This window comes from Desmodus rotundus, chromosome 1, assembly GCF_022682495.2.
Source record: "Desmodus rotundus isolate HL8 chromosome 1, HLdesRot8A.1, whole genome shotgun sequence".
NCBI classification, from domain to species: Eukaryota; Metazoa; Chordata; class Mammalia; order Chiroptera; family Phyllostomidae; genus Desmodus; species Desmodus rotundus.
Window position 1 is genome coordinate 89,814,184 of NC_071387.1, and position 18,603 is coordinate 89,832,786.

An 18,603-nucleotide genomic window follows, 5' to 3' on the forward strand; every position below is an offset into this window, starting at 1 on the left:
CTTGAGAGTTTCTTACAAAGCAGCTGCCCTCCGTTCTTAACAAGCACACAGCTTTTCACTCAGCCCAACTTTCCAACCAGTCTGGAGCCTATCCAAGTCAGGGTCTGACACAGCCCTACTCCTCCCTTCTCCAGATGTCACCTGACACCCCAATTTCTCTGGTGCTGGTGCTCATAGTCCCAGCGGATGTGTACCACCTCTGTGTGTTTCCCACTTCATTTCTATTCTCCCCAGTGACTTCCAGCATCCAGGTCCCTCCTGCTGCCGGGCCTGCCCACCCTGCTCTGGTAGGGGAGGGTGCTGGTGATCTAACTCTCCTCCCCGTATCCTGTGGCAGGCGCCAGGCTGGGGGGCCACAGCAGCCTAGGGCGCTGCACAGATCCCAGGGACCTTACCTTCCCAGTGCAATCTCCTCACTGTCTGTTTTTCAATGTCCTCTATAATTTCTGGCCTCCAAACTTCATATAAGGTGGGATTCTGTTGGCTGTTCAACTCTGTTCCTCAGAAGATTGGCTAAGTGTTCCAGCTGGGCACAGGGAGAACTGGGCTCTGCTCCACCTACCTTACCGCCATCTTCTCGCAATCTCAATATAAACCAAATCTGGTGTATTCGCAGAAGGATGTCCAACTTCTGCCTCAGGTTTGGCCTGCGTCCAGCCCAAAGGGGAAGTGACCTCAAAGGGACATTCTGAAAGTAAGAGAGTTCAAATGCCAGGTACCTACAATCCATATGGTGTTCTGAGAAAACTGCTCTGGCTCCCTTGCTCTTCTAGTCCTCATTTCTTCTGTGACAGTGGAAAAAAGCTGTACTTCTTAATCCCATCACCGCTTCAGCCATTCCACAAAACCCCTCTACTGTCTGGAAACCATCAAAGTGCTCTGCGTATCCGTGATGCTGATCTGTCCTTGTTTGCTTTGTTTGTTTTTTAGATTCAGTTGTTGATAGATATGTTTTATTGTCATTTTATTGTTTATAGTTTTGATCTTCTTCTTTTCCTCAAATAAGAGCCTTTAACATTTCATATAATAATGGTTTGGTAAAGATGAGCTCCTTTAGCTTTTTCTTGTCTGGAAGCTCTTTCTCTGCCCTTTGCATCTAAATGATAATTTTTCTGAGTAGAACAATTTTGGCTGTAGGTCCTCACTTTTCATGACTTTGAATATTTCTTGCCAGTCCCTTCTAGCATGTCAAGTTTCTTTTTAGAAATCAGCTGACAGTCTTATGAGAATTCCCCTATAGTTTGCTTTTCACTTGCTGCTCTTAAGATTCTCTCTTATCTTTAACCTTTGGCATTTTAATTATGATTTGTCTTAGAGAGGGCCTCTTTGTATCCATCTTGTTTGGGATTCTGTGCTTTCTGGACTTGCATATCTATTTCTTTCACCAAATTAGGGAAGCTTTCTTTCATTATTTTTTCAAATACATTTCCAATTTATTGCTCTTTCTCTTCTCCTTTTAGCACCCCAGTGAGGCAAAGCCAAGATGTGAACCTAAGCTGGTTGCTGCCAATGCCAGGCCTGGGGCCACTCAGCAAGAGTTACAGGGACTGGGTGCTAATTGATGCTGGCTGTTGCTTGTTTGAGAGGATTTAGAAAGTTATAAAGCATGAGCCAGGGCCAGCCATTCTTAGGGAAAAGCTACTGTTAATAGATTGGGTAGGCTTGTAAGTTGGATGGGATGGAGCCTCCGGATCTCCAAGGCAGGGCAAACAGTGTTAGCCAGGTTGATGGAGACCCAGATATGGCACCAGCATGCCAGCTCTGTGGCTCTGTGGGGGGAAAGAGTTCAGAAAAAGGACAATGACCTCTGCCCACCTTTCTGTCTGGGAGAATGTTGTCCCCCAGCTCTCACCTTGATGTCAGACACTTCATTTCCTCACTGTGTCACTGGTGCCTTTCCAGCTGCTACCCTAGTTCTGGAGCTCAGGAGTGAGTCTGAGGGAGTCTATGTGGAGGTTATTTAAGAGCAACTGCTTGGGACTCCACCAGCTTCTTCCACTGACTCAATCCCTGTTGGTTTTTGCAGCCAGAAGTAATGGGGACTCATCTTCCTGGCACAGGAACCCTGAGCTGGTTGGCCTGGTGTGGGGCTGAAACTCCTCACTCCTGAGTTATTACTCCCAATTTTTTTATCCACCACATGTGGATGTGGGACAAGCCCGTTCCATATTTCTGCCCCTCCTCCCAGTCTAGATGGATGTGTGGTTCCTTTAATTCCATGATTGTCAAACTTCCATTCAACTTGATTTCTGATAGCTCTGAGTGATGGTTGTTCTAGTTTAGTTGTAATTTTGATGTGGTTGTGCTAGGCAGGCTGTGTACCTATGCCTCCATCTTGACTGGAAGTCCAAAACAATCTTTAAGATTTTTTATTAAAATTTAAAAATTTTTAACAGGTTTATTTATTTTTAGAGAGAGAGGAAGGGTTGAAGAGAGGGAAACATCGTGTGGTTGCCCCTTGTGCACCTCCCACTGGGAACCTGTCTCACAACCTAGGCATGTGCCCTGACTGGGAATAAAACTGTCAAGCCTTTGGTTTGCCGGCCGGCACTCAATCCACTGAGCCACAGCAGCCAGGGCTAAATTTCTTTTTAAAAAAGATTTCATTTACTTATATTGAGATAAAGGGGAAGGGAGAAAGGGAGGGAGGGAAATGTTGACAGTAGCCTCTCTCCCATGCACCCTGACTAGAGACTGACCCACAACCTAGGCAGGTGCCCTGACCAGGAATCAAACCAGAGAACTTTTGCTTTGCAGGATGATGCCCAGCCAACTGAGCCACCGTGGTCAGGTGACAAAACAATCTGGAAAAAGAAAAACAAAACAGAAGGACTCACACTTTCTTTTTTAAAAAAAACCTATTACAAAGCTACAACAACAAAAGCAGTGTGGTATTGGCATACAGACCAATGGAATAGTATAGGGAGGCCATGAATAAGCCCTCACATATATTGCCAAATGATTTTTGACAAGGCTCCCAAGACCATTCGATGGGGGAAATGACAGTCTTTTCAACAAACGATGGTGGGAAAACTGGATATCCACATACTAAAGAATGAAGTTGGACCCTTACTTAACATCATATAAAAAAACTAACTCAAAGTGGATCAAGGACCTCAATATGAGACCTAAAACAATGAAACTCTTATAATTAAAAAAAGTTTATTCATAAAAAAGACACTATCAACAGAGTAAAAAGGCAACCCACAGAATGGAGGAAAATATTTACCAATCATATTATCTGATAAGGGATTAATATCCAGACCATACAGAGAACTAAAACTCAACAAGAAAACAACCTGATTCAAAAATGGGCAAAGGATTTGAACAGACATTTGTCCAAAGAAGATATACAAATTGCCAACAAGTACATGAAAATATGCTCAACAGCACTAATCATTAGGGAAATGAAAATCAAAACTACAATGAGATACCATCTCACACCTATTAGAATGGCTACTATCAAAAAAACAGAAAATGTGTTGACAAAGATGGGGTGAAATGAGAATCCTTGTGCACCGTTGGTGGGAATGTAAGGTGGTATAGCCACTGTGGAAAACATCATGGAGATTCCTAAAAAAGTTAAAAATAGAACTACCATATGAACCTGAAATTCTACTTCTGAGTATATACTCAAAAATACTGAGAGCAGGTTCTTGAAGAAATATTTGGACACATGTTCACAATAGCATTCATCACAGCAGCTAAAACATGGAAGCAACTCAAGTATCTGCTGATGGATGAATAAACAATATGTAGTATGTACACACAATAGAATTATTCAGCCTTAAAAGGAAATTCTGTAACATGCCACAACATGGGTGAACCACAAGGTTATTATGCTAAGTGAAATAAATCAATCACAAAAAGACAAATATTGTTTTATTCAACTTCTTTGAGGTACTTAAGAATAGTCAAATTTATCAAGACAGAAAGTAGAATGGTAGCTGCCATGCAGTGGGTGAAGGGGAGAATGGGGAGTTACTATTTAACGGGGAAAGAATTTCAACTTTAAAGATGAAGAGAATTATGGGGATGGATGGTAGTGACGGTTGCACAAAAATGTGAATATATTTACTACCACTGAACTATACACTTAAAGATAATTAATTTGGCCTTGGCTGGTGTGGCTCAGTGGATTGAGTGACGACCTGTAAACCAATATAAGAAATGAATTCAGATGGATCAAAGAATTGTCAAGACAAAAAGGAACAAAGATTATATTTCATTACAGATTCTTACAGATTCTTCTCATAGTAGCAAAGACTAGACACACTCTACCCACCAGGGAGTATGTATGTGTGTACACTGGAATACTATCCAGCTATCATACAGAATGTAGATGGTCAGAGAAAGATGCATGATTTCAAAGATACATGCATGGTTCAGTAAAAATGGCAGATGCAGTAGAGTGCTGATAGTATACTCTTTGTTTAAAATATGGGTCATATAAACATACTTGTGTAGTAGTGTATACACAGAGTATTTTAGATATACAAGAAATATAACTACTTGATTCTGGGGATGAGATTGGTTGGGAGGTCAGGGGAGATACTGTAACTAACTTTACAAACTCTTTGTTTGGAAAATACCTTAACCCACATTTTTAAAACTTAAATAATCCAAAAGCAAAACAAATTTAGATTCAATGGTCATTTAACGTTTGAATATAGAAAAGTTTCTTTCCTATAATAGAATGAGCAAGTGTTTTGAGAATCAACTAGTCAAATGCTATTAATTCAAAACCAAGTCTGACACTCCTAAAATAGTGAAAAATTAGAGTACGTAAATTCAAAAATGTTTTTAAATCATATAGTAATGTTAACCAACACTTGTCTACCTGAGAATTGGCGCTATTACACAATCCCAAGGACCTACCTAAACGAAATGGAAAAAGAACCACTACCAAATCTTCCTAGAGATATTGTTGGAAGAAAAAAAGAGTTATAACAGTGAGATGGCTTAAGCTTAAAATAATAATAGATCCACTTGTTCATTTTCATAGGTAGCTTTATTTGGGTTTTAGAAAAATATCTACAATTACTGGATCCTCAGCTCTCTTAAATAGTTTTAAATTAACGTATGCAAGTACAAGGAAACTATTTCCACAGTTGGAATGCCAATACTGTTCAATAAAGCAGCAGACAGGAATTCTGGCAGCCAAGTCCAACCACTGACAGGAGCAGCAGGAACTGAGCAGATCATCTGGGTCAGATAGCACAGGAGAGGTTTGTCCCATTTGTTTGAATTTTAAGAAAATAAAAGATACGTGTATTTAGCTATCCTAACCACTGTACTTTTCGTGTAGACATTTGGATGTAGGGTGGAGGCCCTTGGAGCCTACAGGCTAACTCTGTTCAAGCAGAGCTCACCTTTCAGGGGGGTGCTCAGTGGGTTTAGATCTGTTAGGATTACCTGTCAGTTGACTGCTAGCAAACGAAACTCAAAGTTGTGGAGTATTTGTTAATACTGTTTCTTTGGATCAGACCCCTACTTTCTCCTGAATGTTCTCCTTAATGAATTCACAGTATCCAGCACTGTTTTTGAAGACAGTTCAGGTGGCAGCTGACTTCCACGGTTTCAAGAAGTTAAGTAAGAAGGCAGCAGGGAGTGCCTCAGCTTAGTTTCAACCTCACCCTTTCCAGGATATACTATGTACTGTATATAAATAACTACATCCTATGGAAACTCCAGGCCTACCTCTCTAGGAGCACAATTCGGCCCCCACTGCTTCCGGGGCTTCTCATGGAATGGCAGCTTAATCAGCGTGCCAGCCAGAGCCCAGTTTGTCATAGGACTTCCTGAGGGGCTTAAAGGGAACTAACTGGGTTAGGGAACTGATACCAGGAGCCATTCTCTTTCTTTGCAGTACACACACACTTGCTAAGTAAGCAAAGCGTGCTGAGTAGCTTCAGGCTTTGGGCTCTACAAACGCTTGTCTGATTGGGAGAGGGGTAATGGGAGACAGGAAATGAGTAGGGGGGAGCTGGAGGCCCATTAGGAAGGAGAGGGGAGAGTGCGAAATTTTGTTCTCTGCTCTTGGATCTCCTGCTTAGTCTTTTGGATGCAGCTGAATATCTCCTTAAAGAGCGCTTTGTATTCAGGAGGCGGTGTGCTGCTGGGGGAGCAGGCAGGCTCAGGGGTGCCAGTGGTGGTCAGATCCCTGGCAGCTGGGTCCCTGGCTGGAGCCCTGGCAGTCTGCACAGCCTTGTGGGACAGTGAGTCCCTCTCCTGCTGGCATTTCTGCAGCAGCTCGTCATACTTGGCTTTCAGGGCACTATACTGAGTGTCCACTTCATGCAGCAGGGACACGCCCCTCTGCTTCACAGCCTTGGCCCTTCGGATGCAAGTCTCCTCATGGCCCTTCACAATATCACCACCTGCTAAGCTACTGAGCACTGTCTCGCTGCTGCTGCGCTTGAGGGGCCTCCGCTGGGTCTCAGGTACCGTCAGCAGCATCTCCTCCAGCAAGCTCTGGTCAGGTTCCTTGAAAGGGACCAATAGGGAGCCGGGCACCAGCTTCTCAACCCCATTCACGAAGGGATGCTCCGACTGCAGCACCCGCCGCATTTCAGCCACCTCAGCCTCCAGCTCCAGCGCCCGGGCCTGGTAGTCGCTGGCAGCCCCCAGCTGCTGTTGCAGCTCATCATTCTCCTTCAGTACGAGCCCATACTCTTCCTCCAGGCCTCCCCACCTCTGCCGCTCCAGGCTCAGCTGTGCTTGCAGCGTCCTCACTGCCTTCTTCAAGTGCTTGTTTTCCTCTTCCTCAGGGCTTGGCTGACTTGGCAAGGAAGTGATCTTCTCTGCAAACACGTGGTCATACACAAAGTGTCTACAAAAAAATGTGGAAAGAATATATTACACAGGTGACTGAGAACGAAGAGAAGAGTAGTGATTTTTTTTTTTCAGCTAAATGTTTTTTAAATGTTTTTGAGGAGCTGTGACAGGGACTGAATTTTGCCTATTCCTCACTAGAGCAGTGGCTAAAAATAAATTGTGTGAGGTGGGCAAATAAAACATATTTGAAAACATAATTTTTAAGACTGACTTTTTCTTAAACATTAAAAGTGCTCCAAAACAGAGATAGTCGACTGCTATCTCTCCAAGGAGTGGGAGTAGCCCTGAGGTCCCTGACCTTGGTTAGATTAGACTCTCCAGGGTAGTCCTAAAAATTATTGACTCCTGGGTCCCACCCCTCCGCCCCCACCCTGATTCTAGCCTAGCTGGTCTGCCACCTGGACTTGGGGGTCTCCCAAGCTCTCCATGTGGTTTATAACATGCAGCCAAGGCTGAGAACCATTGCTGCAGTGATTTTTAACCAGGAAAGCACACCAGAATCACCTGGCAGCTTTTTACCCACACCCAGAGATTCTGATATAGGCCTGAAGGAATCCCTTGTATTGCAGTTGGAAAAACTCCACAGGTGAGCTGATGAACCAAGCAACCCAAGGGCAAGACCCAGCAAACACAGAGCTGGCCTCTCTCCTGTTCAAGGTCCTGTGTGACAATGTGCTCGCCTGCCTCTCACGGGATGGAAAGCCCCATGAGGGAGGGCAGGACCTGTCTGTTTTTCTTACTACTTCTCATGTCCAGCACAGCACCTAATGCACAGCAGGTGCTCAATAAATAGTTCTTAAATAGAAATTCAATCTCATAACTAAACTGTAAAGGCATTTCTGTAGGCACAAAAACCATTCACCAGGATTTTTGTTTTACTGCAATTTCAATGTTTTCTTCACTCTAATGTGAAATACAACCCCCAAATTTGTGGTCTATCAGAAGTACTGCATCTTATTTTAAACTAAAATTTAAACACATTAAGAGCATGGAAATAAATGCTCCTAAGACTTTAGAAAATGAGTTTTTCATGGAATTACTAATACCCAAGAACTGTATAACTTGCATGTTTAAGTGGTTTTACTCAAACCACTGGTGCTCTAATAGCCAAGTGGCGTTTCTTAAATGTACTTTGAAGCTACAGGAGTGCAGACGGCATGTGTGCGAAGACACCTCCACCAGGACACGCTACAGAAGGTGGGCTCTTACTGGCGCAGGTCATAGAGCTCTTTCAGACATGAGAAGCTGGGTGCTGACTTCCGGTCACATTTCCCCTGGCTGCTCCTCCCTTGGCTAGATGACTTCAACTCCTCCACTTGGCCCTGGAGGTGATCGATGTTGGCTTGCAGGCACTCGACTGTTTCAGTCAGACTGTGAGGGACAGACAGAGGCCGATCGTTGCTTGTCATATGAAATTGAGGGCATACATAGTAAGGAGAGATTAGTTTTCAGCCTCTCAAACTGGGCTTTCTTAATGGAAAAGACTGCAACCTAATCTCTATTCTTCATAAAGAATTAAATTAAACCTTACCCCATACTGACCCAAACCCACAACAGCCATGATCTATTCTACTTCGTACCCAATGACTCCTGCCCAGGGCCTCCTTGATGGATTCTAGAAAGTTTTACCTCAGAATCTTCTGCTGTGAGGCCTTGCTATCAGCAACAAGCTTTTGGTTTGTTTCTTCCAGTTCCCTTGCTGTGACATCTAACTGCTCATAAACCTTTGCATGCTGCTCATTCATCTGCCGCAGAAGCTCCACCTGCTTGGTCAGGTACTGTAAGAGAAGGTGGTTGCAATCAGTCACCCACTAAACAGATAAGACACCTGCTGCCTTCCAGCACCACTGGATGTCATGCAAGGCAATTCTCACATAAACTCCCTGGAGTCAGGGACCCCACAGGTCGTGAGGGTTCATTCCCACAAAGATGCTCCCACTTTAGATGCCAGTTGCAAGTCCCAGGGGCTGCCTGAACTTTCGGCTAACTGGCTTTAATTTGAGGGTTCCCATGACCTCCCCTCAGGTTCAGTAATTTGCTACAAGAATTCACAGAACTCAGGAAACTGCTTTACTTACATGTACTGGTTTATTTATAAAGGAATCAACTTAGGAACAGCCAACTGGAAGAGAAGCACTGGGCAAGGTTTGGGGCTGGACAGGTGGCCGAGCTTCCATGCCCTCTCCAGACGTACCACCCGCCCACACATCAGTGTGTTCACCAGCCCAGAAACTCCCTCGGCCTCATTTCAGTTTTATTGAAGCCTCAGTATATAGGTATGACTGATTAAATAATCACCAGTCTCCAGTCCCTGTCCCCTCCCCAGAGGCTGGAGCGGGGCTGAGAATTCTAGCTTTCTTCTGGCAACCAGTCTCCATCCTACCAGTCAGGAAATTCCAAACATTTTATGAGCTTTGTGTCAGGAACTGGAGACAAAGAATAAATATGTAATCTTTATTATACCCACAATACCCCAGGTTTATTTTATGAAAAGAAGACTTTAAATCTTAACTGAACTACTTATCCTAATAGGTGAGTACAGGTCATGCTTTATATGCTCCGTCCCCCGAGTGCTCACCAACACCCTGTGCATCACTGAAGTTGGGCAAACCCTACAAGCACATAACATGCATAAAATTCACATCCAACAGGAAAAGCTAGTGAGAGATGCTGATCCCACAGGAGAAAAAGCATGGAACACGCAATCAATGTTTAAGCAAAAGTTTCATGCTTTACAGAAAGAAGAAAGCCTGAAGTGGAGGATTTCAGATGATTTTTACTTGAAAAATAATTTTTTTCTCTAAGTGAGCCTTTGTGGGAAAAAAAGAGGGGGGTGGGGGGAGACGAGGGATAATATTGACTTAACAAGAAAGAGATATTTTAGTTTATTATTCAAAAGCTCTTATTTTTAATTCTGTAAGAATGTTATCACCATAATCCTTATTCATGAAAAACCTGCCAGATTATTTTGGTGCTGCTAACACTGCTTTCTAAATGGCCAAGGATAGAGAATAATCACAATGATGCCTCAGTGTTAAGTTACTTTGATTACCTACTCAGCTCTACCTGAAGACACTGAAACAGTATATATTCCAGATGAAATATATATAGTATTTCTCTGGAAAGAAGAAAGGTAAGTCTGAGGCATCACCAATGGCCAAATGGTAACAGACCAAAGATATAACTTTAAAAACATTTTTCTTGAGGCTTTTTGAAAAATCCTCACCCAAGGATTTAGAGAGAGAGAAACATTAATGTGAGAATCACTGATCAGTAGCCTCCTTCTATGCACCCCAATCAGGGATTGAACCTGTAACCTAGGTATGTGCCCTGGATCAAACCCGCAAACTTTTGGTGTAAGGATAATGCTTCAACCAACTGAACCACCCGGCCAGGGCTTCTTGAGGCTTTTTACACAACTATACAAGTATTTGAAAAACTAACCAACTTTTCAAATAATAGGATAGACAAGCTCTTTAAATGGCAGTGTAGCAGAGCTGAAAAAACACACATGGCCTGTTTTTCAAATCTGGTTACATAACTTGGGATCAATGTGTTGAGGAAACAGCTCTCATAACTTCAACTGTCTCATCTAAATTCTTGGGGTCAAAAGTGTTCTGGAAAATTCTTTAAACTTTAGAAAGACAACATGGCACAATCCATCCACACACTTTATTTATTTATTTTTAAATAATATATTTTATTGATTATGCTATTAGTTGTCCCATTACCCCCCCCATTCCCCTCCGCCCTGCACACCCCCTTTCCACCCACATTCCCCCTCTTTAGTTCTTGTCCATGGGTCATACAGTTAAGTTCTTTGGCTTCTACATTTCCTATACTATTCTTAACCTCCCCCTGTCTATTTCCTACCTACCATTTATGCTACTTATTCTCTGTACTTTTCCTCCCTCTCTCCCCCTCCCACTCCCCTGCTGATAACCCTCCATGTGATCTGCATTTCTGTGATTCTTTCCTGTTCTAGTTGTTTGCTTAGTTTGCTTTTGTTTTTGTTTTAGGTGTGGTCGTTAATAACTGTGAGTTTGCTGTCATTTTTACTGTTCATATTTTTTATCTTCTTTTTCATAGATAAGTCCCTTCAACATTTCATATAATAAGGGCTTGGTGATGATGAACTCCTTGAACTTGACCTTATCTGGGAAGCACTTTATCTGCTCCTTCATTCTAAATGAAAGCTTTGCTGGATAGAGCAATCTTGGATGTAGGTCCTTGCCTTTCATGACTTGGAATACTTCTTTCCAGCCCCTTCTTGCCTGCAAAGTTTCTTTTTAAGAAAGCAGCTGAAGGTCCTATGGGAACTCCTTTGTAGGTAACTGTCCCCTTTTCTCTTGTGGCTTTTAAGATTCTTTCCTTATCTTTAACCTTGGCTAATGTAATTATGATGTGCCTCGGTGTGTTCCTCCTTGGGTCCAACTTCTTTGGGACTCTCTGAGCTTCTTGGACTTCCTGGAAGTCTATTTCCTTTGCCAGATTGGGAAAGTTCTCCTTCATTATTTGTTCAAATAAGTTTTCAATTTGTTGCTCTTCCTCTTCTCCTTCTGGTACCCCTATGATTAGGATGTTGCAGTGTTTAAAGATGTCCTGGAGGTTCCTAAGCCTCTTCTCATTTTTCTGAATTCTTGTTTCTTCATTCTTTTCTGTTGAGTGTTTCTTTCTTCCTTCTGGTCCACACTGTTGATTTGAGTCCCAGTTTCCTTCCCTTTTCATCTAATTTGCGACCAAATTCAACCAATTCTGTGAGCATCCTGATTACCAGTGTTTTGAGCTGTGCATCTGATAGGTTGGCTATCTCTTCATCACTTAGTTGTATTATGTCTGGAGCTTTGATCTGTTCTTTCATTGGGCCATTTTTTTTTTTTTGTCTTGGGGTGCCTGAGCCACGAAAGGTTAAGTGCCTAAGGCAGGTTCTGCTGAAAGGACAGATGCACCAGACTGTCTCGGAAGGTGCAGGTAAAAATGCTGGAAGAACTTGTCCTCGTGTAAAAAGTCTACCCGCATCCACACAACTGTGGCTCCTCGGAAAAACACACGTTCTAGGTGGAAGGGATCACTGCTCTTTTCTTTCCAAGTTTTCCGCCTGCCGCATTCCTCCATCCACACACTTTATAACACCCCAGTGAGGTCTGGGTAGCACCCTGTAATTAAGCATTACTATTTCTGCATCTAAAAGTATGAATAAAGATTATAAACAGTCTCACATCAGTTCAGATCAAGGTTTGCTGCCTTCCCCCACGCCCCCATTTTTGCTGCAAACTTAAGGGAAAAAAACCTTGTTTTATAAGCCTTAAGTTTGGAATTGAACAAAAGAGGTTGTAGATCAGTTTGCATGTAGCTTGTAGGTGCTAATGAAATGAGGTAAGGAGCACAGCACATGGCCCCTGTGAAGTCTGTTCTTACTCTTCACACCCTCAGCCCCAGCAGCTCTCCTGGTCCCTGGGACACCAACCATTGAGGTTCCTGGGGGAAGCCTTTTCAGAACTGCAGGAGGGCACACTTAATCTTGTCCTCTGACTAGCAATGTCATAGCAGATTCCTGTAAAGGAATGTGTTAATCTTTTAGGAATACTGGATTGGAAAAAAGGTTTAGAATCACAGGAAAATATATAATGGTTGCAGAAATTAGTATTGCAGAAAAAAGTATTAGGTCTAAAGTACTCTTTGGACCAATCGACAACAACATGAAAGAAGGCTAATCCATGGCCATACACTAAATATTAATTTACAACAGCAGCTGTTCCTGCCCAGTAACTGAAATCTTCCTGTAGAGGGCAGGTGAGAGGCCAATTCCCACAGAAGCCTTTGGGTGGGTGAAGGCTCAGAGAACAGAGATGGCCTGATGGGAGGCAGTAACATAGTAGCTAAAAGCACAAGGTTTGGGATCAGAATTTGCTTTGAGGTCCCACTTTGCCATTTCTAACTGGCTGACATTCAGCAAGTAACTTTTTCTAAGGAGAGATTAATTTACCTACCTCATAAGAGTGCTGTGAGATTAACAGATGTAATGGGTTCAGCATGTTATCTGGTATATGAAAAACTGCTCAATAAGACAATAAGAGGCAGCTATTGTCATCTTTATCTACAGTTCCATTTTTCAAACTTTACATGCATAAAGATTCATCTGAGGATTTACTGAAGTGCATGTAGGAACCTGGGCCCTTTCCCTTATAATTCTCATTCAGTGAGATTGGGGTAAAGCCAAGATTCTGCATTTTTAGCCAAAAATCAGGTGATATTAGTACAACTGGTCCATGGATCACACTTATCAGAGAAATGTTGATCTTGGAAGTAGAAAATCCTGGAAGTCTCCCCTCCCTCAGTGTCTTTCTCCTGGGTCTGGGATATAGAAGCATTCGCTTGAATAAACAATAATTCTTTTTTTTTAAATTTTTATTGTTTCAATTACAGTTGTATGCCTTTTCTCCCCAACCCTCCACCCCACCCCAGCTGAACCCCCCTCCCTCCCCCACCTCCACCCTCCGCCTTGATTTTGTCCATGTGTCCTTTATAGTAGTTTCTGTAATCCCCTCTCCTCACTGTCCCCTCCCCACTCCCCCCTGCCCATTGTTAGATTGTTCTTAACTTCAATGTCTCTGGTTATATTTTGGGATAAACAATAATTCTTAAGCTTAATCTTACCATTTCCCTTCGTAGGATTTAATTTAGTTGCAGTTATTCACTAAGATTAGGCTATACATTAACTGTATCACAGCAGCATTCTCACCATGTTATATTTTTATATGTTGTTAGAATCATAACCCCCTGAAATTACACACCAGTTACCTTAACCTCAAGTGCTTCTTCCTAACTTCTCAGTCCACCCAAATACTGACTTTGTACAGATGGCTAATCTTATCTATTATATTTTAAAACTTTCTATGGATAACTTCAAACATGTATAAATGCAAAGAAAATGGCTTAATACACCCCCATCTACATATCATCCAGTTTCAATAATTATCAATAGTCAATCTTATTTCATCCCTTCTACGTTCTGCATCTTCAATCATTTTTAAAGCAAATCTAAGACATCTAATTCAAGCACACATATTTATATATTTCTAAAAGACAACACTTTTAATTTTTAACCACAATTCCAATTATACCTTTAAAAACCCCCAATAATTCCTTAATGTCATCTCCTTCGTTTCAGTGTTAATACTTTCCAAACTGTCTCTTAAATGGGTTTACCAGCTTCATCTGTTAGCTACTGTCTTTCTTATTTCACACTCAAGGGTACGTTCACCCTAAAATTTTAGAGATGCCTCACTCCCTGTCCCTCCTCCTTCAAGGTCTTTACCCTACTCTCCCCACTCCCACTGGTTCAATTTAATCCAGCAATTAACCTAAGATCCATGGATAGAATTGAGAGGCTCTTGAAAACTCGGATGTGGGGAAAGTTACATCTTCATCTTCACTAACTTCTAAATGAAATTTAGCATTTCCTTCAATTATGAATGGTGGCAACAAACCACCAGTAGTAGGAAGGGCATTTAGGAATTCATCACCAATAGAAATCATAGATATTTTCATATCTCGCTATAATGGATGAAGCTATCACTATTTGAAATTACAGTAGTTTTTAGATTGCCATTAGATCTTGGTATTTAATGCACTTCATAATGAAACACCTATAATACTAACCACCCATTTATTTTTTCAATATTTTGATAGGCATTCAAAAACAGATTCCCTGTGTAATTCTATGTATGCTAAGTGGAACATTACAGACCTCAGTAGATATCCAAAGAGATGTATGGCACAAAAATAGTCAATAGCCCTGATTACCCTTTAGGCCTCTGTTCAAACAACCTATTCCAAAGCCTTTTCAGACCTCTTCTCCCAAGGCACCGGATTAATTTCCCTCAAAACACTTAACACAATAATAAACAACTGAACTACTTACTTGTTAATGTCATAGACTTTCTAACCCTCTTCTCATATATTTGGTCAGTTTAGCACAATTCTTGACACACAGTAGGGACCTAAAAAATACTGTCTGAATGGCCATTTTTGGACCTCTGTTCACGACAGCTCGTGCATTGCAAAACTCAGACTGTGACGTGTCTAGAGACTGGACTCAAAGGTTTTGAGAAGGGCTTTAGTTTTAGCCCTCATGGGAAAAGGCCCTGCTAGCAACTAATTCTCCTTTCTCCCCATTTACAGATTATTTCTCTGTTTATTCCCCTGGTATTGATACTCCCCAGGAATCTGAAAGAGTAATTTATAAGTCCTACCAGCTATTATGTGGGTCTCAAGTTGCTGCCCCCTTTTCAAGACGTAATGCTCAAATTAGAGTTGTGGCCAATATAAAGGAAACAAGTCAATATGCAACTAAGCACAAAGAGGTATGTGAAAAACTATAGTAAGTCCCCCTCATTTGATATATAAAAGCCTGTGATAGCCCCGGCCAGGTAGCTCAGTTGGTTAGAGCGTAGTCCCGATATGCCAAGGTTGTGGGTTTGATCCCAGCTCAAGGCATCTACAAGAAGCAACAAATGAATGCACAAGTAAGTGGAACAACAAATTGGTGTTTCTCTCTCTCCCTCCCTCCCTCTCTCTAAATCAATCAATAAATAAAAAAACTAAAATAAATAAATAAAGCAAGCAAGCCAGCCTGCGATAACACAATGAAACCATTTAGGAAGACTTTGTGATATTTGGTCTCACAGGACTTGGCTTTAAGAGATAATCCACAGAATGGCAGGGAGCTTGTTTTCACATGGTAGGAGTTTAATCTTATTATTATTAAAACTAACCAGAAAACCTTTCACTTCTCTAAGAATTTGTGATAGGTTACCTAGTGGAGGAGTCCTAATTGGTCAGCAACTTAAAAACAGAAATTATTAAATCTCTCAGCAAGTACTGATTTAAGTCCATAGAATCAGAACTCTATACAGGTTTGATTTCTGAAACTTCAAATTAGCACTTATCAATTATTAGCTTATTTCTACCTTTCATTTAAAAGTACATAGATATTCTTCAAATGATCTGGTTTCCTCAATTCAGACTCTCTGATAAACAGTCTCAAATGAATCTGACTGGACTGCCAAGTTCCCAAAATTCAAGTGCCAGAAAAACTTTATGTACAAAAGTATTTGCCATATTAAGCAGAGGAAAAGGAGAACAGTGAGAGGAGAACGCGGGGTAGCAAACATGGCAAGAGTATCAAAATTTATAGGCAAGACTATCACAGTTTAAGTGCCTTGAGTTATCTCCCACATGTCTTGAAATTTGTACAGAAGGTCACTTGAACTATGAGCACAAGGTTCATGTTATGCACAAAAGCTATTAACAGGCCACCTTTACAACCGAGGCAAACATTTGAGAAAGAAAGGCCACAGGATTACGTTAAAACCTATTTGCAATTGCAGAACCCTGACCTGGAACCCAGGAAAAGATACCCACAACCCAAACTAAAAATGCCTAAGGAATGGAATGGAAATTTGGCTTTTACGCAGTGTTGGGATTATCCTTATATTAAGGATTAAGCCCAAGTCCTCTCAATTTAGTATCAAATTGAACTTCCACAATACTGAAGAAATATTTTCTATTACCTTTGAAAAACCTCTTTACCCTGATTAAAATATTATTTACCCTGTAGGAAATTTAAGGGGAAAAAAGTATGAATGTGAAAATAAAAACCACCTCTAATCTCACTATTAAAAGCGTGGCTTGTTTTAAGATCTGTTTTCCAGTAATAGAAAAGATTTTATTTTTTTATGAATTAAGATTATTTTATTACTAAAATTCTTAACACATGAATAAACTGCAGCAATTTATACTGTCCTATATGTATACACACACACACACACACACACAGTCTCTTCCCCTTAGAACATCCCTGTTCCAATGTCAGGCAAGCATGCTTAAAACTGTTATACATGGAGGGAATGGGATCTGAGAGGTAATTCACATGACTAAGGTCTGTAGCTATCTGATATGGAATGAAGGACTTAACCTTGAATCTTCTGAGTCCAGAGCTCCTTCCACAGAGGTGGAGACCCACAGTTTAGGAATTATTGAAAATGCTTTGTAAACTAATTATCTCTGTTAAGATACCAATTTCAACAAGTATTTATCGATTATCTACTACGTGGGAAAGACAATGAATAAACACAGCAACAACCTTCAATGTTACAATGGGAAATGGAGCAGGTGGGGCAGAGAAGAATAAAACAAACAAATAAGTGTAATATACAGTAGGGTATTGATAAATGTAGTAAAGGAAGCATAAAATGCTTTAAAATTTCCAAAGACATGAGCTCTTGAAAGGATACCTTGAAAGGCCAGATTACTTTGTTCTTTTAACATTTTTTAAATTATTTTTCAATTACAGTTTACTTCCAATATTATTTTGTATTGGTTTCAGGTGTACAGATTAGTGGTTAGACAATCACACACTTGACAAAGTATTCCCACGGGATATTTCCAGCATCCACCTGGCACCGCACATGGTTATTACAATATTATTGACTGTATTCCCTGTGCTGTACTTTACATCCCCATGACTATTTTGCAACTTCCAATTTGTACTTTCTAATCCCTTCACCTACTTCACCCTATTCTTCAACTTCTCTTCCATCTAGCAACCATCTATCTAGGAGTCTGTTTCAATTTTGTTTGTTCATTTTTTCCTTTTGAAACGGCTTTTATTTATTTATCATTTTTTATTGTTATTCTATTACAGTTGTCCCAACTCTTCCCCCTTTGCCTCCTTCCCCCATACAACCCCCCATTCCCACACTCAATTCCCACACCGTTGTCCATGTCCGTGGGTTATTCATACCTGTTCGTTGTCAATTCCCTTCCCCTTCTTTCCACCACTATCCCCCTTCTCTCTCCCCATGTTTCCATACCTGTGGTTCTATTTTGTACATTAGTTTACATTTTATTCTGTTCTTCAGATTCCACGCATAAGTGAAGTCATATGGGATTTGTCTTTTCTCTGGCTGACTTATTTCACTGAGCATAATATCCTCTAGGTATATAGGTGCTGTCACAAAAGATACGATTTCATTTTTTTTATAGGCCAGACTACTTTGAGTGGGAGCTTCAATTTCTGTGGGGATAATGAAGGTTCCAAGAAGAGAAGCAACACAAATACAAGGCTGTATGTTGCTTCCATGACTGTTGGCACTTTAAGAGAATCTGACTTTTTTCTGAGGGTGTCAGATCTCATTACTCTCTAAAGCTTCTTTCTTCCCTCTCACCTGGGGAAAATTTTTGCTCTGGATTCTTGAAAAATTAGCTGCTCAGATTAACACTGAAGAAAAGTGACAAAGGCTATAGGCATCTCTGAAGTCAATCATTACTTTCAATAGTTTATTTAATCTTTTTTACATTAAAAATGATGTCCAACATAACACTGATCAATTTTTATGAAGACTATTTGAAAACCCCTGACAGTCTTTGAAAGCATACTTGTAGTTCTATTTAGAAAATACCGTTTGACAGCTAGCTTCCTAGTTGTCTATTTCCATAATGAATCACAGTTTGGGGGGTTTTATCCTAGTATTTTCACAAGTTCTGCACTATTTTTTCATTCTTCATGAGCAGTGTGTTCTAGGACCATTTTTCTGAATTGTCTCATTTAAAATTTCTGTGGGTTGGGGGGATATGCTGACTTTGGTTTTCAGCTATACCTTTTTCTAAATTTAAAAAATAATCATGTATTACATTTCTAGTCAGGAAAACTCCCAATAAACATTCTGAAAAGTTAGTTTAAAACTTGTACAAGTGATTACA

General features: G+C 41.0%; 1 protein-coding gene across 1 annotated transcript in view; it reads right to left on the bottom strand.

The window, feature by feature from the left end:
• Positions 1–4,974: 4,974 nt before the first annotated feature.
• CDR2 (cerebellar degeneration related protein 2) overlaps positions 4,975–18,603 on the bottom strand; it is a 30,230-nt gene continuing 16,601 nt past the window's right edge. Inside the window, exons 3-5 of the mRNA XM_024560582.3 lie at positions 8,467–8,615; positions 8,047–8,208; positions 4,975–6,832 (exon numbers count right to left, since the gene is read on the bottom strand). Coding sequence (XP_024416350.1) covers positions 5,998–6,832; positions 8,047–8,208; positions 8,467–8,615 — 1,146 coding nt within the window. The 3' untranslated portion in view covers positions 4,975–5,997. The remainder of the gene's footprint in view (positions 6,833–8,046; positions 8,209–8,466; positions 8,616–18,603) is intronic.